Raw genomic sequence first — 27,651 nt, forward strand, 5'->3', positions numbered from 1 at the left:
ATGTCAGTGTAAAAAAACAAAAAATAAGATACGGCGAAATTGTCAAGCAAAATTGCAATTCCTGCTTTTTAAAACGTATATGAATATAATATTATGTAATCTTATAAACATATTTTAAAATTAAAGATATTCAAAATTATGAAAAAATTGACATATCCGATAATTTCTTCTAAGCCGTTATGCTTAGAATTTTATTCTCAGTTACAAACAAAAACATTGACGACTATTTTTAAAAGCCAGATCGAGGTAAGAAATCCTATTTCCTTGTGATAGAAGCGCAATATGATTTCTTACTCTTATATTGGAAAATACATTCATATGTAAATTTGTATGTCTTAGGAGAGTTATAAACTTTTAAATATACCTGAAAATTCTAAGCAAGATGTTGTGAAGAAGGCTTTTTTGGAACTCGCCAAAAAATATCATCCCGATTCTCAGTCCCCCGAAGCTGATATAAATAAATTTGTGGCTGTTGAAAATGCATTTAGAATATTATCAAAATACAATACCGGGGCTGCCAATTCTAATGAAATTGAAAAAATTGTTTATGATATAAAGGTTTGTAAATTTTATTCCTGGAATGTTAATGTTTGCTGAATGATGGCTTAGCTGGTTTATGAATTACAATTATTTTAGTTATAAGTTATGTCTTACATAATGCATAACTATAAACATACACTAGTATGTTATAAATGTCTTAGCTTCACCTTTATTTATATTGTAGACAAAGGGAACTTATTTATATTATTTTTATAGCATACTGCACCTCAACACAGACAATTTCTAAGCTTTGATGGCCTTGGCTATGGTACTCCTTCACAGAGACAAAAACAATATGCTCAAGCTAGAGCTCAGAGAGCAGCCATAAATGTCATAGAACATAGAACTGCCAAAGCAGTAGCATCAGAAAACACTTTAATGAAGAAGGAACCAGTTAAAAAACATGATATAAAAACCAAATATGGTTTTGATCGATTAGTGGAAGATCTGATACAAGAGTCAATGTCTAAAGGTGAATTTGAAAACCTTAGTGGCAAAGGACAACCTTTGAAGGATCAAAATAGAAATCCATATGTTGATTTTACTACTCATAAATTGAATGAAGTGAGTATATTTTTTTAATAACCATTACTGTATTTAATATAAGTTACTGTGATGTAGTGGGACATTATCTGAATGTAAATATAAAGCTTGTAGGTGTGATTTTCCTCCTATTTCGTAATGGGGAAATAAATAAATTATTTTCTAATAAGAATACCTCTCCCTTAGAGAGAGACATTCTTTCATGACAATGCATAACCTGCCATATCCTGAGATTGTGACTTGAAACTGATATTTTTACACCCCAATGATTGTTGATGATGTCTGTAGATCTTAATTTATTTGATAATATTTTTAATTTACCTCCACATGTCTGTGATAAAAGGTCTTAACCGATAGACAAATAGATAGATAGATGAATTACATACTTAGTGATCATATGAGCATTCCATTTTAACTCCTAAGGTAGGGAACATAAAAAATCAATATATTTTATTTAAGTGACTATAAGTATTTATTTCACTTTTGTTTTTTTTAAGGTTTTAATCAATAATGGTTTTACCCCAGAATGGATAACAATGAGCAAAGAAATAGATCAAGACATAGAATTATTGAAGGAAGAAATAAGAAAAGATAGAATGTACCTAGGGCCCTTCCCTTTAAACAATGAAGATTCCACAAGATGGCACCGAATATGTGAAAGCAATAAATTATTAGCAACATCAATAAATGTGAAAATAAATACTTTTAATTTAATAGTTCCACTTCTAAATAAACAAAAGTTTCATATTGAATTTTATAAAATATGTCAAGATATATTAGAAAATGGCCGACATTCTGTTCATAAAGGGGAAGTAGATGAGATAAAAGTACAAAAGGTTGTGGTACAAGAGAGTGATGATATAATTGGAGTTTTTTTTAAAGCATTAGGAGAATTGTTGAGTTTTAAAGGAAATGAAAAAAAGAAAATTGATAATTAGTTTTTACTTTTATCAAAAAAGATGTAATTCTACAGGAATATGGACTCATTTTTTATATTTATGAAAAAAAAAATTGTTTTCTGCTTAAAAAATATTATTTGCTTTTATATTTTAACTATATATTGCAAAATGTGTAATGTTTAGGTGCAGTTTAGTTGTTAAAGATTTTTTATTATTTTTAGACTTTTGATCCATATCTAAAATAACTATGATGAATTATAATATATTTAAAATTATTCTGTGATATTAGACTAGGGCCCTAATAGTAAAGCAAAATAAAAAAATAAAACTAATAAATTATTAAAAAAAATTTTTATTTAAAATAACCTATTCTACAAAGACACTTCTAAAATAGTTTCAACATGATTTTTTTTTTAAAAACAGTGTTTTAAACATTAGTAATAAATCTTATATTCGAGATAGCAACCAATATCAATAATATAAGGCACTTTATTTCAATAATTATTTTTTATATCATTCATTAATTAGGGGCATTTAGATGTGATTCCAGTGACAGATAGAATAAATGTTGTTATTTTTCTATTATTTATACTAGACTTTTATTTGTGGTTGTAATATAAAAAAAAGAAGCAAAAAATTAAAATTTGACTCTTGAAATATTATATGTGTCTGTGTCTAAATAAAACATTTATAAAAATCTTAATATAAAAATGCATCTTTATAAAATTTGTGATTTATTCATATGTATAAATATATGAGAATTTCATTTTAATAACAATCTTATAATATAAAATATTTACTATTTCACGTTTTTTTTTAAACCGAAATGCAGATAAATAATAAAAATGATATTTTATAAGGAATGATTTCAAGTTTAAAGAAAGATTAATTATGTAATTAATTGACAATATATAAACATAAAAATGGCATCTGTTTGAAAATTAATACAAATGGCCATACATTCATCAGAAAAGATTAAATTGATTTTTACTTCATTTGATGCTTCACGTTACTATTAGTAGAATACATAAACATATTATTGGTTATTCATGCATGTTATTTCGAGACGATTTAATTGCTAATTGCAAAAAGATGCTTAAATATTTTATGGAAAACAACTAAGAATTATTATAAAAATGTTGATATCTTGATATTATATAAAATATGTATATCATAAGATTATCAACTGCTTACAATAATTTTATTATTCTTTCAATAATTATTTTTGTTAAACATACATTGAGCAATAATACATAATTATATATACATACAAACAATATAGGGCACTTTATCTTAACGAATTTAACTAATAACTATGAAAATAACTATTATATTCACATATTTAAATATACAGTGTATTAAAAGTAAAAAAGAGTTAATAGATTTTTCTAGATAGAATTCATCGTGTACGTATCATATATTTCATAAGATAAATAATATGTTTTTATGTAATAGTTATGCTGTGTTAATAATAATAATAATAATAACAGTAAGAGTATACCATCATAAGAAAATATGTTTAATAGGACAATAGTTAAATGATATTTAAATAAATGTATAGGTTGTTTACTCAAACTCATATAGATATATATTAGACTTGTCACGGGAAAATATTACAAAACACGCAAGCAAACAATATACATGGTGTTCTAGTTCGTTATATATGTGGTCTAGCTCACTATACATGGTGTTCTAGCTTGGTATACAAGATGTTCAAGTTCACTATACATGGTGCTCTAGTGGTAGTGGTGGCCTAGCTATGCCACACGACGTGTCCACCCACGAGGCGCACGCGCGCCGTGGCCAGCAGGCGTAGCGCGCGCGGGTAGGCGCGGTGCTCAGCCTCGTGTATGCGCGAGGTGAGGCTGTCCTCGGTGTCTGCGGGGAGGACGGGCACTCGCTCCTGGAGGATTATAGGGCCGGTATCCATGCCCTCCTGGAGTTTCAAAGTATTATTATTATGTTTTATATTTAAGAGATATATCCATACAATTTGGAAGAATGCTTATATTTATGTTTTCTATTTTCTTACTATAATTTTTGAACATGCTATTTGAGTGCATTAACTGAATATCTCCAATATTTTTGCGTTTAACATATAATAAAACCAAATATTGTGCACGAATTGATTTTTTTACGAATAAAATCTATTAATTTTATACGCCTATAGATATAACAAAGACATAACTCACATCAACAAAATGTATAGTACATCCAGATTCACTATCGCCGGCTTCTAAGCATTGTTTTTGCGCGTGTAGACCGGGATGGCGGGGCAGGAGCGACGGGTGGATGTTAATTAACCGACCTTTCCATCTGGTGGTTGTAATGGTTATAAATATATAATTTTAAAAATTATTTTAAAGTAATATAGCAGAATAACACAGGCTGTAGCCTGTGTTGTATATAGCCAAATTAGGTAGGCTCTAGTTTCCCATGTTTCCCCTGCCTACCCATATAAAATATTATACATATTAAATTGAAATTATGTAAAAGTTTTTTTTTAATACAATTAATATGAAAAATATTACTCACTTCTGCACAAATTCACTTGACAATATCCTCATATAACCCGCTAAGCATACAATGTCTATTTTATTTAGCTCGAGGGCAGTGGAGACGGCGCGGTCAAACTCTTCCCTGGATTCATAGTCTTTGTGATTCAATACCTAGAACAGAAAGTGTTAACATACTATTAATCCTTATTAGTTTGACAAAGCGTTATATTTAGTTCCGACTCTCAAGAAGTGTCTTAAAAGTAGATTTCATTCCACACTGATATATATGAGGAAATGTATCTGAGGCAAGTCATGGCGTCAATGTCTCAAAAATTGGGCGGTACGTATAAAATGGAGTGTCTTAACCTTATGTTCAATATTCCTGGACTACTAATATGAGGGTTAAAGCGTGAATCTCTTAAATTAATCGGTCAGTTAATATACTCGTATACTATAACTCACAGCCAATATTTTGGAAGTTGATACTAGAATCATTTTTAAGCTTTACGTTGTACCCTGCACATAACATGGTGGATAGAGGGAACTTGGGAACCTAGTGTTGAGACACTTCGTTCCCAATATGACATTTCCTTTTACCATTTTCCGCCGAATTCTCGAGACATTGCGTTTTGAATGGCGGAACCCAACGCCGCGATTTCCCTCGTTCACAGAGCAAAGATCTGAAAATATTAAACATATCACTCCACTTAGTGAAATCGAACCCACAACCATCGCGTTTAATCGGAGACTCGTGCTCCTGCGCCACAACGGCCTCAAACCAGTATCTCTAACTTAGACTATTTGTTAAAGCTACAACTCACCACAGTCGGTACATTCGCATTTCTCGCCCTCTTGACGGCGTAGGCGGCTTGCTTGTTGGACACGACGAGCGCGATGTCAGCGCACAGACACTGCGCAGGGTCCTGGGCCGCGTCCAGCAGGGCCTGCAGGTTGGTGCCGTTGCCCGACACCAGCACTGCCACCTGATGATAGAGTAGCTTATTGTAGTTATAGATGCTTAGCTTTTGCGTGTGTCTTCGCGAGCATGGTCAGGTGAAACAAGTAACAGTTGTGTAACCCTAACCTAAATCTATTGATTGGGAAAAGTAAACAACCTGTATCTTTCACAATAATTGAATTATTTAACGCAATTTTAAAAAAATGTATTATACTAATATATGAACTGGACATCAGATAGAAAATTGAGGAGATATATTAGTACAGTTTCCTTTATTGGTAAAATTTTCTTTACATTAACAGATAAATAACGTAAAGCCATATAGGCAGTATTTATTAAAAAATATTAATTATTACTATCAATTAGCTTCTTAAGAATGTAAATAAATTAATCAAATACTTTACCTTCTTCTTAGGTAACAAAGGCATTTTGCGAGTAAAATCTAGAGCCGAAGCGAAGTTGTCGACTAGAACTCTCGCCCCACCAGCGGGACGTGCTTGTATAGAACCTATTACCATCGCGCCGTGAGGACGGATTATGTTCATCACCTGTGTTATTAAAATATAATAGTTAGAAAAAATAAAAATATAATTTTACTTACACATATAATAAAAAAAAAACTAAGATAAAATAAACAATTATGAATATAATATTTGAGTTTATAAAAATATCTGAAGGCAGCACGAATTTTTAATTTTATTTCTTCTTATGTTAACTTGTAAATTCTTATCAGTTCAAAATAATTTATATAATTTTATTTCCCCGAATAGGAATCCATACCACAGCCTGTCACGTTAATAATATAATTAAAAATACCATGAAATTCAACAAACAATATAATAATTCTATTTTATAAATACCATGCTAACTTTTTAATATCAGTAATAATGTTTGTGGTTTATTTTAATTAAGAGTCTACTTTGTTCCTGTATAAAAAGTTTCATATATTAAAATATGTGCAAATATATAAAATATTAAATTACATTAACTATAAACTTATACAATTGTTAATACATTTTTTTTCAGCGTCTCGCTGTATCTTGCTTAGCAAGGAATACAGAGGGCGGGAGGAGGGAGAGAGGGCTAGCAGGACGAAGCTCAACGCCGTGCTTTTGCCTTGGTGCCAGAGCGGGGAAATGAAAATATTAATAAATAATAATTTATTCCCCTGAGTGGGGATCGTACCCACAACTGCCGCGTTACAGTATCACCCTTGCGGAACGACGACCTCCTAATTCTAAATCTTTTTTAAATCATATTAAAAACAAAATAAAAATAGGCATACCTCAGCCTGGTTCTCCGGTGCAACAATAAGGACCATGCCGATACCGCAATTAAAGGTGCGTAACATTTCATCGTCTTTTACCGCTCCAGTGTCAGCTATCCAGGCGAAAACCTGTTGATTAATAATTTAAAGAAAAAAAAATATTATTACTTATTTTCTGTTTTTTTTTTGTTTGCAACAAAAACGTTAAGAGCGATAATAAGATATATGACTAAATCACAATTTTTGAAGGTGGCAAACTAAACAAGGATAGCACAGGTTAAAATATTAATCCAAATAAAAATAGTATAGAATCTATTACACATATAGCAAAGCCTAAGCAAAAAAAAGTTACTAAAAAAAAAGAATCCAAATACTAACCGGATGTACGTTCCACCAATGAGCGTTCAGCCTCGCCCGCACTCTATCAGGAACTACCCGCGGTAGGTTCTCTAAGAGACCTCCACCAGTAATGTGCGCCACCGCCTTGACGGCGCCCCGCTGTAGCGCGGGGAGGAGGGCTCGCACGTATATGCGTGTTGGTTTGATTAGCTCCTCGCCTGGGGGTAGTAGGATCGAATTTAAGTAAGGTCTTGTTAACATTTATAGTATATTAAATGCTAATTGCTTAATCTATAGGTACTTATAATAAAATCGTAACGGAACGGTGTCTGTATATGCAGGATATATAAGAAAAAAAAATATATGTTGTTTTTGTTTGTTTATCTTTGCGTTTGTTCACGCTAATCTCAAACGGGTTCACTGATTTCATTTGATGCACTTAAAATTGAGAGTTTGTTTTATTTTAATCGTTTTATAAAGTTATTCCATTTGAATGTTGTTCTACAAAATTGGTATAAACAACTATTTTATTGAACTGGTTGAAAGTTTACTTTTCAATATTGGTATAGATATTAAATTGTTTTTAAAATAAACATTATTATAAGAAAACGAATGTAATGCAGATTAGTAAATAAATAATTATATAGTTAAAGCGGCCGAAGCCATCTGAGGATATAAGGAGTGTTAATATATAATTGACATTTGTGAGTAAGTGTATACAGATTTAGAAACTAATAATTCTTGTAGATGTATATCACCTAAAGTAAGTCCATCTTCACTGAAAGGCGCCTTATCATTAAGAGTGAGACCGGCTTTCTTCATTAAACTGTGCACGAGACTGAACCCGTTACTGTGGATGCCATTTGACGGTAGACCGATAATAATGTCACCCACCTAATAAAAGAAACATTTATTTTATAAGAAGTATTTGCATTTTTTTTCACATTTTAATTTTCAACAATAGTAGATGTTTAATATATGAAGTTAACGCCGCGCATTGCCTGGATGTAACTTCTTATTTTAAATAAAACTATTTGATTTTAAATGTGAAATACACAACAGTAAGAAAACATCACGCTATCTTTGAAATATAAGAAGTACATCAAATGAAAACAGAATTCTTTGATTCCGAATTTACTTTAATAATAGTGAATTGACAACTCACATTAATATCATTAATTCTAGGCAGTACACGGTCTCGTTCAACAACACCGAGCGCGAATCCCGCTATATCGTACGCACCCGCTTCGTACATGCCCGGCATTTCAGCTGTTTCACCACCTGTTTTGTTACAATATTATTAATTTAAACAAGGATTAATAAAATAAAAGAATAAAAAGCATAAATAATAAACATAAAACATTTTTTATACTGTGGTGTTTATTTTTTACTCAATAGTTTTTTTCCCAACTTCATCCTGCATATAGCAGGGTAGGCAGAGGGAATCTATTGTTATAAAACAGTGTTGAAAATGAAAAATGTTAAAAATATGTATAGGCAAGATACTTTTATATACTGTTGGTTTATGTATCTATCTGTCTGTACAGATTACATAAACCAAGAACCACACTTTTTTAATACTAACTAGTACCAGAGCACCATAACTTTCCTAGGGGTGTGATGACGTAAAATAAAGAAGGTTTATTTACGTTCTTTCAAGAGCGCAATAGTATTTCATCGTGTACTACGACAATGTCACAAGTACCAGGACACTATAACTCTCAAGAAGACATAAATGATACTTACCTATAAGAGCAGCTGTAGCCTGCCTGCACCCATCAGCCACTCCCGCCACCACGTCCTTAGCAACATTGACGTCCAAGGAGCCGCACGCAAAATAGTCCAAGAAGGTGAGCGGCGCCGCGCCGTTGCACAGTATGTCGTTGACGCACATGGCTACGAGGTCCACGCCGATAGTGTCGTGCTTGTTGATGCGTTGAGCCACTTTGAGCTTAGTGCCTACGCCGTCCGCTGCTAGTACTAGGACAGGGTCCTAGAATAAAAAAATCAAAATTGAAATTTACGGTATTTATATGTATATAAATTTGTATGTTGCATATATATATTTCTCATTATTATAATCCCTTCACAGCAATGTGTGTATGTTTTAATGTAAATCAAACAATATTTTATTATCTATTATCTAAGAAAAGAAAAGAAATATAATAAAATAATAACCTTATATTCTTGTTCAACAGCTTTCAATTGAAAGCAACCACCGAAGCCTCCAAGGCCGCCTAGAACACCCGATCTAGATGTTGATCTAAAAGACAAAATCATATATAAATATTTATAATTTTTAAGATAACAAAAAATATTTTAGAAAGAAAAATCAAAGCAACTTTCTATGGAAAATTCAAAATAAAAATTACGAAACTACAAGGGTGGAAACTGTGAGAATTCACTACATTCATTTTAAGTAGCTTTTGATCAAACTAAGAGTTCTAATAGTTAGTCCTGAAAAGTTCACGCGTCGTAAATATAGAGCTATTTCTTTCCCATATTCACTATACAGATCTATTTACATCACTCTTAAGTCGTTAAAAGTTTAATCAAATAGACAACGGCCTGCAAACTAAAATATTCTGCTTAATCGTATACACAAAACCAATTGTTATCTCTTTCACAAAATGTTCGCTACCTATTTAATTAATATCTCACTCTTACTTTGTCAAAAGTTTAATCAAAGAGATAGATGAATAAATCAAATAAATAAATCAGCTTCACGCTGTATCCCGCACACAGCAGGGTGGGAAGAGAGAACCTAGTGTCAAGACACTTCACTCTCCAATTAATGTTTTTTAATCACACATACATATTGCTATCTCTCTCTCTCTTTCACACATCACATACTAACTGTCTCTCTTTTACCTGGCCAAAGGTTTAATTAAAGAAACCAAGGAATCTCCAGCTTCGATGTCCACTCCGCTGTCTTTGTATGATAGAGATTTTTGTGGTATATCTCTATTATTATTGGTAATGTATGGAGAGATTAGCGGTTGCATTGCTTGTTTGAAGTTGTCTACTACCACTTGGTGGCCACCTATTCAGAAGAATAAAATTTGAATAATATATGTTATTAAAATGAAAGATAAACGTTGAACTTATTGGATACAATTGCCTCCTTTATTATTACACTTTTCTCCTGTTATTTTAAATGAAAACTTTTAATTTTATAATTCTAAATTTTCAGACTAAAATTTGGAAAGTAATATGACTTAAACTTTTAAATGTTGCTAAGATATGTTAATTTGTTTTTATGTATGCCTATCTAAAATTCATTGAAATTAAAAAAAAGTTAATCACTCTAAAGTATACTTCTGAGATCTATTAATCATTAACAATTTAAATCAAAACTAACCTTCCTTTCCAATATTCTCGACTTTGCCAATAATATCGATGGTTCCTTCTACTGTTTCCAATAATTCCTTTACACAAATAGGATCAACAATGACCACCATGCCGACACCACAGTTGAAGGTACGTAGCATCTCAAAATCTGATACGTGGCCTAGAAAAAGGAAAAAATATTATGGAATAAATATGTGGTAGGAAAAATTGAATTATCTATTTTTAAAAAAGTTTCATTAATATATAAGATTTCTTAGATATTTACTTTGGGCCGAAAAAGTATTAAATACACTATGGAATCAAAAATTTAAAATAATAAAATATAATATTGATAGATATTTCACTGAGATAGTCAGACATTATAAAGGAAAGTACTCTAGTAAATGTAATAAAGTATAGAACGCCACTTTCATACATCTGTACGCAATGAAAGCCTAGCAATGTCTTTTCTATAAACATTCACCTAAATTATAGTGAAAACTGTTATACATGTACAATCTGTTCAAAGAATATTTGTATTTTGGAGAAAAAAATACCTTTAGCTTGCAACCATCCAAAGATGGGCTTTATTCTGAACTTCGTAGCGTCCAATTTAACTTTGACACCGGCCGGTAGAACCCTTGGAATGTTTTCCAATAGACCACCACCAGTGATATGGGCGAGACCTTTAATTAAGTCTTTCTTGATCGCTGGTAACAGGTTCTTTACATAAATCCCTGTTGGTTCAAGGAATTCTTCGCCGAATGTCTTGTTTGACGTACTGAATGGAGCTTTTTCGTGGAAACTGTTTTGGAAAATATTTTTTAATTTGTCATATTGAAATAAGATTTCATAAATAAGAATATTCCATAAATAAGTAAATTCCCAAGCGAACGGGAAGAAGATATATATAAAAAGAAACAAATTAACAAACTTACCTATTCCCACTCTCCGCCATAATTCTCTGTACCAAACTATAACCATTGCTATGTACTCCCGTTGACGGTAGTGCCAGTATAACATCCCCCGCTCTTATCTCCTTAGATCTCGGTAACTGTTTCAAGTTGTCCACGACGCCGACCGCGAAACCGGCTATGTCATATTTACCTATATCGTACATGGATGGCATTTCGGCTGTTTCGCCACCTTTTTTTTAGGAAAAAATTAAATTTAGTGTTTTCAGTAGTTTTTTTAAGTGTAAAGTATTGAGTTACAGTCAAGTTGTAAACAAGATCTAAATTAAAACTCCTCTTAAAGAAAGTAAAAGAACACAATAAAAAATGCATGTATGGCATCTAAGAGTCTGAACTAGGTATTCTAAATTTAGAGAATTATCATTATTATATCTATTTTACGACCTAGAATTTTTCTCCTATAAAATAAACATATAAAGAAACATCTAACTCACCCAACAAAGCACATCCAGACAAAATACAAGCATTAGCAATGCCTTTAACTATAGTAGCGGACACAGTCAGTTGTAGTCTTCCACACGCGATGTAGTCCAGGAAGGCGAAGGGCTCTGCGCCCGCGCATAAGATGTCGTTAACACACATGGCCACCAGATCCTGGCCTATAGTGTCGTATTTTTGCATTATTTCTGCTATCTAAAAGTTAAATATAAAACTTATAATATATATTTTTTGTAGATTTCATATTATTTATAATTACTCTATTACATAAAAGATTTTATTTTAACCTATTTATATAGCAATGTAAATAAAAAAAAAGTTACATCATTATCATTCAACAAGCGAAATTAATTTAGTCAATTAGTTTCCTATTATCATACGACATTGTTCAAAAGTAATAATAAGAAATACTAAAATTAAATTTGCGCAGTCATCTATACAGTTAACTTCAAAGCAGCCACACACTCGACCGTATTATCTTCAATAATAAACCCACCTTGACTTTAGTACCGACACCGTCAGTCCCCTGCACCAGCACGGGGTCCTTCAAACTGGAGTCCATAGCAGAGAGCTGGAACAGTCCACTGAAGCAGCCTAGTCTGCCCAAAACACCGCGTCGGTGCGTGGCGGTCGCTATGGGCTCTATCAGACGGACTAAGTTGGCCGCCGCGTCGATATCTACACCACTCTCTAGGTAGGAAAGTCCGTTTACTCTGAAAGGGCATTATATTTTTAATATGAAATATTTTATTATTAGCATTTTCTCTTGTCAAAGGATAGTTCTAAGCAATTAATTATGTCTGAATAGTGGAAATTTATAAGAAAATAACTTTACAAAAATAGTTCATATACAGGGTGGAAGAGGCAGCGCTACTTTTACTGAAACTGCATATAGGGTAAAATATTTTAAGCCCAGAACTAAAGAAATTAATTAAGGTACCTAAACAGTTTGGACGTAGGATATTTTTTTCATTTCACGATTTTTATCCATACCTATATTTCGTGTTACGCACACATACGAGTGCGACGTTGCCGCTTTGACAGGTAAGTGTGTGCGTGCCTCTGTTATACTTTACAAATGGCGTTTTATTTTAAAACGGTAATTTTATTATTTATTTTGTTTGAAAAAATAACTTTTTCATTTTTGGGACTTATTTTTTTTGAATTATATTAGGCTTCTATAGAGTAGTTAAAATTGTGGTTTCATTTAAAGTGGTGCTGACAATTCCACCCTGTATATTAGTACAAGTGCGTATGCGTATAAGAGTTTAGACGTAGTGTATTTTAACAACTATAATAAGATTTCATACGAATCCATACCCTAAACAGTATAAACATTTAGGAATAATTAAACATGTAAAATAAAAACATGCTAAAGAGATAAAGCAAATTATAGTTATCATCAACTCATACCATAGGTCAACCATACCCAAATTTGTTCATACGTAATAATTAATATGTTTATAAATTAGTTATGAAACTTATTACGGAATAAACTATTTTTTTAATAATATTATTCTTTCAAATTTAATATAAGGTAATTAAATTTAATATATTTCTTAATAAATATATTTTACTCTTCAGTTTTTTATTATTAATGAATAATTTTCATTATAAATGGTTAAATTAATCAATAAAATTTTCAAAATTAAGAGATGATTATAATCAATTATATATAATCGATTGATAATATATCAATGTCAACCATTGTAGAACTTCGGTTATACAAAATGAGCCTAGGTTTTAAAATGAGCGGAAAATAAAAAAATCTCTGACTTAAAAAAATTAAATAAAAAAATGTGAAAATCTTGGACATAAAAAAATTTAATAAATGTATGCTTTGCATTCGTTGTTAGCCAACGTTTTATTATTATGTATTGTTTTTCTAAATGATATTTGTTGTAATTTTTTAATAATTCGATAATTTAAAAAAAAATGTTTAAGGAATAGAACAGGAGTGAAATAAAAAATGATATACGAAATTGCATTTTTATTGCAATAAAAGACACTGGTACAAAAGAATGAAATAATGAAAATAAATGCTTTCAGCGACAAAAAATACAGAGTTGCGTGCGTAACTCTCATTCTTCAATTGGAACTGAAACAAACCGACACACATGAACCATACAAGCAACAAAAATGAAATAATGCTGAAATTGTGGAGAAAATGGCAAATTATTACAGACAACAACATTAATACAGTTATTTTAATGTAAGAAATGTGAAATATTGTACGTAGATGATGGTTTCCAAAGAATTTGGGTAAAAGAAAATAAAAATCATAACCTATACATATAATAATATTACTGAAATTGATGAAATTTTAGTTTTCAATGTATAATATCTTTAGAATGATAATGTTAATTAAAAAATGAATATTCAGACTAGTAAATAATGAACTGTATAGTTCTAGCGGGACTCATGCTAACATTTCAGAAATATTTTAAATGCCATTGGGGTGACGTGAAATAGTGTCTGATAGTAAACTTATAGACTGTAAATAGTTACGGATTCAATGTCAACTTGAGAGAACGAATCATTTCCATGTCGCCGTTCCAGTAAGACAAGGCGCGACGGTTAACTTCGCCATTCAAGACATTATGTCACAAGCTGCTTAACACTAGGTTCTCTTCACTTCCGTATAAAGATACGGAAGGAGAAAATAATATAATTAAATAACTTACTTGGAAAACGCCCGCCTAGCTATGTCCTTCCTAAACTGAGCACCAGGGAAGTCGATACCGGCGGCCGCGCTCGTAGCGCTGGCGGCGGCCGCTCGTAGCGACGTGCTACGAGCGGCTACGAGGAGGACGCGCCCGCCAGCCGTTACTAAGGAATCGTTGGCGCCTCGTGCCACGCCGCTGTGGAACACTTGGATCTGGTCTTTGCAGACTTGGGATAGACCTGTCAATTACCATAATTTTATCTTTACTCAATAATAAGTTAAACATATATATATATATTCTGTTTCTATCTATTATCAATTAAATAAAATTTACAATAAGTTTTTTTTGTCTATAATATTGTTATAACAATATGGTATCGTATTTATGATACAGTATTTATATCGTAACTGCCATCATGGTAAACACGAGGAAAGAAATAAACTCATAAATAACTCTTCATAAATCACCGTTCGAAAGTATTTACATTGTGTTAAACGACACTATGTAATTGGATAACAATGACGTCATAAGTATATCTATCTATCTATAATAATCGGAAGCAAAAATATTTATACATTTTTTATACATATAGTTTCTCTCCGAGAACGGAGAATTAACTAGAACAAGTTTTTTTAAAGTTTTACTTTAAATTGGAGAAAGAACAAGGCATATACTATTTTTACATTATAACAATGACATTCATATTAAACTTGACAAAATTTATTTTTTCTTATAAATATAATCATGTAATTGGAGCAAATTGGAGCATGACTTTATGACTTTAGCGTAATGAATGCTGGCCTTGAATGAATTAAGACAAACATTATTGGTATTTTACAGTCATATTCGCATACTTACAATTACAAAAAATGCTAAGGTCATTGAGGCCGTTGTCGAAGTGGCACAGCGTCTGACTCAGCGTCATAAACTCGACAGTTGTGGATTCGAATCCTACTCAGGGAATTAATATTTTTGTTTCCTTGCTCTAGTAACAAGACGAAGCGCAGAATAGAGTTCCGCCATTTTTATTTTGTGATAATTTAAAGAGTTCTTACTTGTTTATAAGCTAAGGTTTGCAAACATTTTGAATTCCCAAGTAAATGTACAATCTATAAAACCTGTTTTCAAACATTTTCCGAAATATTCATCTAATTACTAAAAAAAGCACTCTCTGAGTCTACTTTTCGTTCTATAACAAACTCACCGCTTATAACACATCCTTTGGTAGACGTTTCAGGATACCCTTTAGAGGCGATAACTACACCGACAGCTGACATGTTGGTGTTCCATTTGACTTGGATATCCTTCAAGTTACCATTGACACAGGCCTGTGAAAAAATTGTCATTAAGGTCATTTAACTCATTTAAATTAAAATACTTACAAATTATTACTTATGTATATACATGAAATCCAAATCAATTAAGGTGTATTGAACATATGACAAACAGACAGAAAAAGGGTCTAGCCGGATAAGCATGGAAAAGCTGCACTGGCTTGGCTTGGCTATTTTTTTTATGATTGTATTGCTTTTTGACTCTAACCTAAGAGTAATCTAAGCAGTAAGGGAGTTATGAGGATATTACATATTTTCTCAGTATATATTGAATATTTATTTTGACAAAATATAAAATAGTAATAGTAGTTTTCATATTGTATCATTTGCATTTTATATGAAAATTACTTAAAAATAGATTTGTATTACCTTCATAATTCTATACAAGTCAGTTTCCAACAACATCATGAGGACTTGAGTTTCGGGGTCTCCGAAGCGACAGTTGAATTCTAAAGTCATGGGACCCGCTTTGGTCACCATCATACCAGCGTAGAGTACGCCTGAAAAGAACAATATGTGGTAAAGATAATATTTTTTTTAGCTGACTCATACACTTTTATTGTTAAGCAAAAAGATTTTTTATTTATTGTATGATTATTTTAGACTGACGAGAGCGTTTTTTTAGCCAGCCTCTGATTGTTAACACGTTTGTGGGTCGGTCTCGCAAATTGATGAACGGACAATGGGAAAGGGAGCACTAGGTTCTCTGTACCCTACTATATGTACCCTGGTAAATGCGGAATACAACATGAAGTTAAAATAAACATTTTTTTTTTTTTTTAATGTCTCTTCTCCTCATCTGTTTATCCATTTAAAAATACACAAACAAAAAAATACAATAAATTTTCAAGCAATTATTTTTGATGATGTATAGAATAATAAGTTATAGACACATTAGTATTATAACTATTAAATACACTACAATATTTCCCACGAAAAAACTAAACGAGGTTTTAGATGTCTAAAAATTGATGTCTCTATTTAAGTATATTGAAAAAGTCATACATCTTCATAAACGCTCACACTTTCTATAGAACATGAATCAAAAGGCACAATCATTTGTAAACGACGTTATTTTGTATATACAACAAGATCATAATCATGCCATTGTTTCTCTTGGAACGGTTAGTAAATTTAATAGCTAATACAAGCAATTGTTTTGTTATAATGAAGAAGTTTATTAAACAAAAATCAAAATGTACTTTCATTCCTTTATTCAAAACGAAACTCTTTTGAAAGAGGAGAGTTCTCTTTATCAATGGCACAATTTTTTTTTAAAATATGAGACATGGTAATACAAAATAAAATAAAAAATTACATTTAATATCTATGCATGATGAAATATCAAAATCATTCATTCGCTATACCACTAGCTTAGTACCGGAAAAATATGGGCCTTGACTTTGCGTCGAGAAGCAAATAATATTCGACTATCTGTTTACTTGTATCGACGTTTATTGAACAAAACAACTTGAACGCAACTTTTTCTATAATTACTAAGCTTAACACATAATAGGGTAAAAACAACCTTATATAGAGAGCAAAAAGGGTGATTTTAAAACACACTGTTTTCATTTAGTTGACAGAATTTGTTTGTTCTACTTTATCATTTATCAGCCTATTTATTATGGCACTGGCTCTTATCAATTCGGCCGTAAGAAATTAGTGTAAACTAAATTTATAGTTAGTAATATGTTATTTTTAGCTTAAGGATATTTTTAAAATTTATTATAGTTTTAAAAATATAATTTAATCGTCATGTAGACTTGGCCCGGGTTTTGCGAGTCACCTTATACTCGTATGTTGCTACGTCCTGCTCTTATTTTATAGTTTTTAACTTTTTTGGTCACGACAGAATGTCGACATGGAATGGATATGATACTGATATTGAAAAAAAAATGCCCAAAAACTTAATCCTCGTTAAGAAATTAATAAATAAAATAAAGTAAAACAAGTAAAAGCATAATGAAGCAATGATGAATATAAAGATAGGAAGTGGGGGACCTCGATTGACCTTTGAAAATACAGTGTCAATGATACTGGAAGAAGGTTATGTCCAAAGCATGAACCTCAGATGTTGATGACAATAGATGGAGCGAAAGAGATTTTTTTGTTTATATGTATGTTAAGATATTATAATAGTTTAAATTTCATATTATGGCAATCGCTACCATATAGTAGCGAAAACGTAAACTGAAAATAATTTCATAAATATTCGTATAGTTAGCGGGCGAAGCCGCGTCCGGGTCCGCTAATATTATGATAAAGTATTAGCCATATACTACAGATTATAGAGAGAGACATGGTATTAGCTGAAGATATTTTCGTTTCCCCGCTTTGGTAAGGTAAAGCGCGGCATTAAGTTTGTAACTACTAATTGTAATATAGATGGCGTTGAACGAAGTTGGATCGCGCTATCGTTACGTTCATATATAGTGCATATTATTCGCGGACTTTCGTTGTTAAACTGCTTTGCCTTACCTAAAGAGCGAGGAAATTAAAATATATATTTTTGAATTAACAGCTATCTATATAGATATGCTGTAAACAAATTCTGATTAAAATAAAAAAAATCGATGTCGTTCATCACGGCTCTGAGGTTTGAGTTGAGGTAGTGATGCCCTATTTTAGAAAATCAAATCATCGATTTTCGAATTTCGAAAAATCGAAAGAAAAACATCGATGTTAGCCAACAACGATTTTTTTTGCACATATCGTCATCAATAAACAAAAAAACACGAGACGCGCGAATCGACGTTAGACTTTTTAAATTTCTTGGTGTGGTTAAGTTTTGGCCCTGCGCGGCATCATCGTTACTTTTTATTTTATGTTATTTAAGTGTGTTTAGGAAAGAATAGTTGGTTATATATTATAAGGTTCCGTTACTACCTTTTGAGGTACGGAATTCTAAAAAACTTAGAGAATATAATGTTTAATTAGATAAAATTACAATATAACGTCACAAAGACAACTGCCAAGCTAACTTTGTTTACAAAGAAATGTTTATATTTCTAGCTTCATCTATTAATTCATTATCGGTATGTAAGACATACGATATAAGAGTGGCACGAGTAGGCAATTATCATACATGTTATCTAAAATGTATGACGACATTGTGGCACAGGTTAAATGTAAAAAGTGATCGTAGCTTCAAATCCCATATTTTTTTGTCAGTGCCGGACTAAGCTTAAAATTCTGATCTTCGCTATATTTTACAGCATTTCTCCTATCTTATACAAAATAAACATAACGCAAATTAGATTTCTTCACATCCCATCTTCATATCTAAAAGAAATATTTTAAAGAAGGATATATCTTAAAGAAAGATTTGAAATAATCCTAATGACAACCAATTAACTTTATATTATATGGCTTGGGGAAAACCTCAGGACAAAACTAGAAGTTCGAAGTTCAAATGAAAGTGACACATTTATAGATAGATAGTGTGGAAGAGAGTGATATGATACTACCTCTACGAATGTCAGCTAAAGTTCAGGAAATAATACAAAGTAAAGTTTCCTTTTATTAATTGGCAATAAATGTCATAACAGATTTTAATAGGCACCAGTGGCGGACTAAGGGGGGGGCGGCGGGGGCGGTCCGCCCCGGGCCTCGGGTCCAGGGGGGCCTCCAAATGGTGCAAATTCCCTTGGTCAAATCCTAAATAAGCCCTTGAAAAAACGCATAGTATCTACTTAAGAGGAAATTTGAGGTTGGAGGGGGCCTCCAACAAACAAATAAGTACAAGGATTAGTGCAGCCTGTACCGGTAGTTTACATTATATTAATTAAAATTACTTTTATCTTTCTAATGTCCATTTAGGTTGCATGTGGTTCCAGTTTCGTAGTTTTTTACTTCAAGTTCCTAGGGCCTCCAGACCGACGTCATTTTATAAAAATTTGCGTACTCACTAACCTGAAAGTGGGGCCCTTCCAGAAGTAGCACAAAATAAAGGTACATCTCTACCTGGGAGGATGATTGAGCCATCAGATTGGTTTGGGTGCTTATAAGGGGTCTTAAAATAGTCCATAAATAATATATGTAAAATTATAGCGTAATTTTTCAAAGTGGTTTTGGAAGTCAAATGGCAGTTGCTCCATTTAAAAACCGTCATCCGCCGTTAATATGAAACGCAACAACGTGTCAAGTACGAATACCGCTTAAAACGCTAGTACCCAGACAGAAACTCCGCTTTGCAACGTGGAATATTGGCTCTCTAACCGGACGATGCAGAGAACTTGCAGATGTACTTATTAGACTTCGGGTCCAGTGTGCTTTCCTCCAGGACGCTTGCTGGAAGGGCAATAAGCCTCGCAATAACGGACAGGGTTACCGCCTAATATACACCGGGTATGAGGCGGCGGTAAAAACGGTGTGGCAGTAGTTCTTTCTGAAGAGCTTCAGAACCGGCTTCTTGAAGCTGATGGTCGCTGCAATAGCTTGATGCGTATAAGGGTGCTGATTGAAGGCGTAACTACAAACTAAATTAGTGCCTATGCGCCGCAGGCCGACTGTAGCGTGTCCAAAAAAGCGTCATTCTGAAAGCAGAATGAAGAGGTTCTACTTGCTATACCGTCTACCGAAATGGTTGTTTGTTGTTGGGGAAGACTTGAACGGTCACGTCAGTAAGGCTGCTGAGCCGTATGAACATGTTCACGGGGGTTTTATATACGGACTTCGTAATACACAGGGAGAAAATATTCTGAGCACCTATATTGCGTCTGATCTGGCCGTCGCGAATACGTTCTTCCAAAAGAACCCTCAGCACGGGATTAATGCCAAGAAGAAGTAGAAGAAGTATACGTATTTTGTCCCAATATTAAACAATCTTTAGAACGTCTGGCAAGAGTAAAGCCTACGTAAAGGGTTATACCAGGGTTATAATATATAATTTTTTTTAATTTTTCTCAAAAATATAGTTTTTACTTTAACTTAGGTGAGCGTGTACCTTAAATTGGCGCTATCTTTGAACGGGCCTCACTTTCAAATTAGTAAGTACGCATACACTCTTACCTACTTATTAGACTATTAATCTTCAAAATTTCAGCTTTACTAAAATGACGTAGGTCTACTAGGGTCCTGGGATCTCAGTCTATTTTATTTTATACGCGAAACTAATATTACTATAGCGTGTGAACTAGCTCATGATGATAAATTACTATCTATATTGGAACTAAGCTTATGATGGAAGCTTTAGATGACGCTCTGGCTGTAGTACTAGATAATGTGGTAGAAATTTACAATGAATTTGAGAATGATCAGGTTTTACATCTAGAGCAGATGATCTGCTTCCACCTGTACCTATCTATCAAATGGTAGTAATAGAGAATATCAGTGCTCGTACCATTCTTATTTCGGTTTTGATACAAATTCCTTTTTTCTTCCATACGTTATTTACACGGATGATAGCTTCTTTTGTTATTCCAATTCGTCTTTTTATCTCGAAGACACGAGGAATTTTTTGCTAAATTCTACACTTTTGATATTTAGTATTTTATTTTTCTATACTATAAGTAAGAATACACACTAATTTGTACATGAAAAAAAATGTGATATATAAAATTTTTTCACACGGGGGGTGGGGGGGGGGGAAGGGCCTCATTCATCGACACCGCCCCGGGCCTCCGACGGGGTTAGTCCGCCACTGATAGGCACTATGTACATTATCGTTTTAGCACATTTAAGGCTAGTTGGGGCGCAGGGGCACAAGCGTATGACTGTAAACGCGACAGGGTGTGGGTTCGATTCCCGCTTGAGGAAATCAAATATTTAATATTTTCTTCGATCAGGTCTCGAGGTAAAGCGCGGCGTTTAGTTCCACCACATGCAATGCCTCCAAAGTGGTGAGCATAGTGTCTTAACACTAGGCTCCTTCTACCTACCCTGCTACATGCAGGATACAGCGTGAAGCAGTATATTAAGGAATAAGTTTCAAATTCATAGGAAAATACAACTAGAGGCCATTTTAACAACCATTCAATTAATAAATACTTTTTACTTTCATTTCATCATTCCAACACATATTGTAAAGAAAACAACGGAATATTTTTATATTGTGAATATCAGTGATAACCTTTCATAGCGTCATTACCGCACCAACAATGGCGACAAAAATTGAGTTGTAATTAAGTGGAAAGATTTTTGTAATAAATCTAAATAATATTATTAGAGGAATTGTTAAATCTTCATAAACGAATCCTAGTTTAAGGAAGGTATTCTTGGTAGGTATTTAAAAATACACTTTAACTTCACAAAGATTCACAAAGGTCACGTCCGTTTGTATCATAAATTCATAATAATTGGCGTTTCATTTTGTATGAATTATTTATATTCATATACTTTTATTACCAAAGATTTTTGTTATTATAATATTAACTAGCTGTCCGACTGCGGCTTTTCACTCCTCTACCTGAATATGATTATTTATTAAATATTATATTATTTCAGTGTATTTTATTTAGGGTAAAATTGGTTGTTATTTTAATAAAGTTATACAAGGGAACAAGGACCGTATGCTCCCATATCCACCAGTATTGGGGCCGTTTCCCCCTATCTCTAATAAAAGCTATAAAAAATCACTTACCAATATATTTGATGCCTTCAGCCTTCAACCCATCGACTGCACGTTGTAACACTTGATCTTTGACATCCGCCAACTGTTCTGGTGTTATAAGGGGACAAGGGCAGTACGCCCCCATGCCCCCAGTATTGGGACCAGTGTCCCCATCCCCTATACGTTTGTGGTCTTGGGATGGTGGCATTAAAGATACTGTTTCTCCGTCGGTAAAGGCCAATACCTACATGGGGAAAAAGAAAAAAGAAAGTTTTACAAAAAAATATCAAAGGTTTTCTTAGCTAATTTATTTGTTTCTTGTCCAAACCCATAATATTCAGTTACTTTAACTCTATTGTTATATAAAAATAATTTATAAATGTCTACCTTTCGTTTGTAACATGATCCTGCAGGTTTGAATGAAAGACATGGAATGAATAGCAGACAAGATTAATACATCATAAAATATTTGGGGAAACAGCTTTGGCATATTACAAATAAACTCTATGAATTTATGTTGCCAATTAGCAATGCCAAACAACAAAAAGCACAATTTTCGTATATCCTATTCTACATTTTGGTTATCTATAACTAGTAATCAGTTATTATTATTGAACTATCTAATAATAAATTATATTAGATGTTTACAAATTCGTAATATACGTAAATATATATGTAACTAAGATTAATACTTTCCTTTGATAACCTCTCGTTCAAACGTAATGACCTTATACTCTTAAACAATTTATAATCATCATATAACAAAGAATGTTGTAAAAGACAACGAAAAGTTATTATAAAAAAATTGTATTCGTGAATTTCCAACGAATATTTTCAATTTTCGTATATAAATTTTTGTATATAATGTACGTATATATAATATAATATACGTTTTGATCAAGCTACATCGAATTTCTTATACGCTTCTTACTTAACTTCGCTTCGTAATGAACTAAAAAAATAAATGAGTTGCTAGCGTGTTATTTTCTTAAATAAGTATACATGCATAGAGGTATGCCTCGTTTATTATATGGAAAGTAAATATTTATTTTATTCGATTTTTAGTATTTAATGTACCAATTGCTGATACATAAATACATTATATGTGAAAATTTAAACTGTCTATCTATCACGGTTAATGAGAAACAGCCGTGTCACAGACGGACAGAGAAGTCTTAGTAAGTTACCGTTTTACCCTGTGGGTACGGAACCTTAAAAATTGCTATTTATAGGATATGTTATTGACATGACCCCACGATATCAGCACGCGCTGAAGTCACACTCCTACGAGTAACATATACATAAAAAAGGTGTGAAATTTACATTAAGTTATCAACGCTTAAATGGCTGCGTGGTTCATTCTATAATAACAGATTTTTTGCTAATGCTACGACAACCTTACCATAATATCAAGTTACAAAGGCTGTTTGTTTTACATTTGTAATAAATAAAATAAAACCTTACCGAAACCTCCTCTCCCTCCAGCAGTTCCTCCACAACGACCACTTCACCGGCGCTGCCATATTTGGAGTCAGTCAGTATTTCATCAACCGCCAGACACGCTTCTTCTTTATTAGCAGCTACTACAACTCCTTTGCCGGCCGCTAGACCTGATGCTTTTACTACTAGAGCTGGGAAAGGTGCACTAAAAACACAATAGAATATTACATGCACATCGATACATGAATTCGCAAATAAGCTTATTCCAACTGCATGAATTTTAAAAGAAAAGCCGAAGACGTTAAGTTATTTTTTGCAGACCATTTATTTTATTTTTTTTTGAGCTTAAAAAATAAAAAAATATATATTATACCAGGTTTTGTGGGTTCTAACATAAAAATAAAAGTTTATCAACTTACTTATTAATAAAATCTTTAGCAGCTTTTGCGTCTGTAAAAGATTGATATCTGGCTGTCGGAATCTGATATTTGCACATAAATTTCTTAGACCAGTCCTTATTGGCTTCAATTTCAGCACCAGCTTTTGTAGGGCCAAAGCATTTAATGCCAAGTGGAGATAATGCGTCGACTATACCATTGGCAAGGGGATCTTCTGGACCTATTATAACTAGGTCTATGGAGTTCTCTTTGCACCATGATGCTACTGCCTGTGTTAAAGTGAAATACAATATTAAATTAAAATTATACTTTACATTGCGTGATGAGTGGCGGATCTCAACGCCGATAATGACATATTATGAAAGCAAGGAAAATTAAAATAATTAATTCTCTTGAGTGGTTATCAAATGAGAATAATAAATATAAAAAAATAAAAATAAAGAAGAATAATCGAGTTTTAGAGGTCAGATGCGGCCCTAAAGTGCTAAAATTTTCAACATTCCCTAAATTTGTACAAATATTATGCTGAATGTGATTTAATCTAGCAATCCCTAGACAACTACAATCAATCAGAAGAACAAATTATTGAAATGTTTAATAAAATATTTTTAGGTTCTATATTTAATATTCTTTATAAAATACTTGTCAATTTATCTTCATAATAAGATTTTTGATTATAGTGATTATTACATGTTAATGCAAGTTTAAGAATGTGTAATCTGTAAAGATATCTATCCTAACAGTGACTAAATTATAAACAAAAAAGAAATAAAAATAATATAAAAATAAACTAAAATCAAAACTAAAAAATATATATATTTAAATAATTCTTATGTAACTATTAATTTATCTTTATCTTTGTCAATTAATTAACACAAGTGCGCTTAGCAACATTATTAATCACCAAGAGACAATATGAAAGTTTAGTTCAAAGGTTATCTTGTATTAGATTGTTGACTTGTGTTAAAAATCTTGAACTGCGGCATAAAAAATAATATGTTAACCTTGTCTCATAGATCGATGGCCCCTATGTATAAACGGACATGTCAAAACAGAAGGTTTACTGGAAAATGGAATAAAAGTTCATCTTGCTCTTAAGAAATTGAAATAAAATCAATAAATATATATATATAAAAGGACTTGTCCTCACTGACTGAGGTAAGACGCACGCACAGCCGTAACCGCTGATGATAGAAACGTGAAATTTGGACAGATGTTTACTTTCGTAATCTGGACATCCACTAAGAAGGGATTTTAAAAAAAATTAACCGTAAAGGGGTGAAATAGGGGTTGAAAGTTTGTATGGAAAAAAAATTAAATCCGCACCGATTTTTATAAAATTTAAAATTTAGATTTTTGAAAGTATTTAATTGAACATGTGTTTCGTCGTATTCTAGAATTCTCCCCCTAAGGGTGCAGATAAGGGGTTGAAAGTTTGTATAGATTTTTTTTTAAATCGGCACCGATTTTTATAAAACTTGAAATTCAGACTCTTAAAAGTATTTAATTGAACACATGGTTCACGGTTTTCTAGAATTCTTCCCCCAAGGGAGCAAATAAGGGGTTGAAAGTTTGTACGGAAAAATCTTTAAATCGCCACCGATTTTTATAAAATTTGAAATTTAGACTCTTAAAAATATTTAATTGAACATGTGTTTTGTGGTACATTAGAATTTACCCCTAAGGGTGCAAATAAGCAGGCGTAGCTGCGCGCGTCCGCTAGTTATAAATATAAGTAAATAATAAATATTTATAATTATACATTACTTCCTGGGCTTAGAGTGTGCACCTGTTACATTCATTTTTTTATTTTTTGTTATGTATGTTTTGATCAAATTTGAAACAGAAAAATATAAAAAATTGATGTTTATTTTATTTCAAACAGTTGAGATTATATTAATCAATTTTCAAAATTGTAAAAACCTTCTGATCTACTATAGTTAATTAATTATTTTCAATTAAAAATAAACCAGCTGTTTTTCTTGTTGTTCTCAGGTCTGAGTCAGTAACTTTAGTGAACTGGTGCTAAATTATTTGACATTTAATAAATGCAGCTTGCATCTTATTTTGAATAAATTTGTTTGACTTTGATTTTGTGACATTTGTCACTTGTACCACACATCATGCAATGTTTGCATCGAGTGTCTTTACATTAGGTTCTCTCTACCTACCTGTGTTTATGGAAAAAAGTTTAAAGCATATATAGCTATAATGTAATGTTCAAAATACTGTAATAAAAGAACTGAACTGAATATTAATGTATTACAGTTTCTTTATTATTAATTTTATTTACACTTTTGTTGGTAAATTAATCATACTTTGACTTTTATGTTTCTAAAACTTTATTTAATTTCCTCTTTTACTAAGTTTATTACAGTTTGAATTTTTAATAAAATTAAACACAAAATTTATTCAAATCAAATTAATGAATGAATACAATAATGTAATGTAATGTACTAAATTTTCGTACTAAAAACATCATAATTTAATCATGATAAAAAATTATATATAATCTGAAATACAAAAAAATACACAAAAGCTCCTTTAAATGTCTATAATGGATAAATAAGTTAAACTATTACATGATAGCCTACCCTATAGAATACAAAAGAAAAAACAAGAAAATTTTACTTACTGAAAAATCTTTGATGTTTAAATCGACACTCTCAACATTGTCTTTTATGGAGCTAATTCCAACACTACCGGGCGCACAGTATACCTTCTTCAATAGAGGGGATTCAGCTAATTTCCAGCAAATAGCGTGTTCCCGACCTCCGCCACCGATCACAAGAACTTTCTCAGACATTTTAGTTTAAAACGCCAAATATACACAATAAAATCAACTTGTTTACCAAGTTTACGCCGCGTGTGTATTAAAAATTCATTTAATATATGAAACTTAATATATAAATATTTAAAGTTATATAATAGTTAGTTCAATAGCTTATTGGAATTATCTTATAAGTATAGCACAAGAAATATTCCTATTAACTAAATTAAATGAAAATACACCACCACACACAACACGCGTAAACTTTAAAATGACGTTTTGGTTTGACATTTACTCTTTGCTATTGTGGCGAATGATAAAAAATATCGATGTCGATAAAATTTTCTTTGTGACGCATTTGGTTTTAAGCTATAGTTGAGGGTTCAAATCCTATTGGAATATATATAAATATCATACCATTGACATTATTGAGGCGGGTATGTGCGGGACTATTTTAATTTTTAGTGTATTTGTTTTACTTTCTATTTGAAACTAATAAGTAACATATAATACTTATTTTTTCAGTTTCATGCATGTAGCAAGGAAAGCAGTGCCACGACTGGTCTCTAAATTATAATTGAGTATCATTATTTTATGAAGACATAAAAAATATTATTTTTAATATATAAATATTGAAAAACATATTGTTCCATATTATTTATCAGCATCCCTACGATAATAAAATGAAATCATAGGATCACTTG

At 32.0% G+C, this 27,651-nt stretch overlaps 2 protein-coding genes across 3 annotated transcripts; one reads left to right on the plus strand and one right to left on the minus strand.

Annotated features, from left to right (window-relative positions):
• The first annotated feature begins 3 nt into the window (after nt 1-3).
• On the plus strand, nt 4-2,906 carry LOC146533738 (dnaJ homolog subfamily C member 28). Of its 2 annotated transcripts, none has more exons than XM_085194264.1 (4): nt 4-246; nt 340-558; nt 757-1,104; nt 1,581-2,906. In XM_085194264.1, exons 1-4 carry the CDS (start codon nt 139-141, stop codon nt 2,019-2,021), a joined length of 1,116 nt encoding a protein of 371 aa, XP_085050390.1. In that variant the 5' UTR covers nt 4-138; the 3' UTR covers nt 2,022-2,906. The 2 variants fall into 2 exon arrangements, with proteins under 2 accessions (XP_085050390.1, XP_085050391.1); XM_085194265.1 differs by having other exon boundaries at nt 1,609-1,783.
• Nucleotides 2,312-27,229, minus strand: Gart (trifunctional purine biosynthetic protein adenosine-3 Gart). Its single transcript, XM_085194263.1, has 24 exons — nt 26,813-27,229; nt 24,199-24,446; nt 23,804-23,984; nt 22,370-22,583; nt 16,156-16,286; nt 15,657-15,780; nt 14,471-14,690; nt 12,283-12,499; nt 11,783-11,981; nt 11,313-11,520; nt 10,932-11,179; nt 10,406-10,555; nt 9,916-10,087; nt 9,223-9,307; nt 8,791-9,037; nt 8,210-8,325; nt 7,803-7,938; nt 7,084-7,262; nt 6,724-6,834; nt 5,843-5,986; nt 5,302-5,463; nt 4,518-4,651; nt 4,175-4,298; nt 2,312-3,918 (listed from the first exon to the last, which is right to left on the minus strand). Exons 1-24 carry the CDS (start codon nt 26,981-26,983, stop codon nt 3,736-3,738), a joined length of 4,104 nt encoding a protein of 1,367 aa, XP_085050389.1. The 5' UTR covers nt 26,984-27,229; the 3' UTR covers nt 2,312-3,735.
• Between the last annotated feature and the right edge of the window lie 422 nt (nt 27,230-27,651).

The sequence above is a fragment of the Heliconius melpomene genome, chromosome 12, assembly GCF_056956725.1.
Source record: "Heliconius melpomene rosina isolate 202511_hmr_F chromosome 12, ASM5695672v1, whole genome shotgun sequence".
Taxonomy (NCBI): domain Eukaryota; kingdom Metazoa; phylum Arthropoda; class Insecta; order Lepidoptera; family Nymphalidae; genus Heliconius; species Heliconius melpomene.

What these genes read in the sequence shown, in the direction of transcription:
- Gart (XM_085194263.1), bottom strand. Translation starts at nt 26,983, where the DNA reads ATGTCTGAGAAAGTTCTTGTGATCGGTGGCGGAGGTCGGGAACACGCT. An exon ending in GGCTACAGCTGCTCTTATAG is followed by an intron (nt 8,326 to 8,790) that starts GTAAGTATCATT and finishes GTAACAAAACAG; the next exon opens with GTGGTGAAACAGCTGAAATG. An exon ending in ATTGGTGGAACGTACATCCG is followed by an intron (nt 6,835 to 7,083) that starts GTTAGTATTTGG and finishes ATTAATCAACAG; the next exon opens with GTTTTCGCCTGGATAGCTGA.
- LOC146533738 (XM_085194264.1), top strand. Translation starts at nt 139, where the DNA reads ATGAAAAAATTGACATATCCGATAATTTCTTCTAAGCCGTTATGCTTA. An exon ending in AAATTGTTTATGATATAAAG is followed by an intron (nt 559 to 756) that starts GTTTGTAAATTT and finishes TTATTTTTATAG; the next exon opens with CATACTGCACCTCAACACAG. An exon ending in CTACTCATAAATTGAATGAA is followed by an intron (nt 1,105 to 1,580) that starts GTGAGTATATTT and finishes GTTTTTTTTAAG; the next exon opens with GTTTTAATCAATAATGGTTT.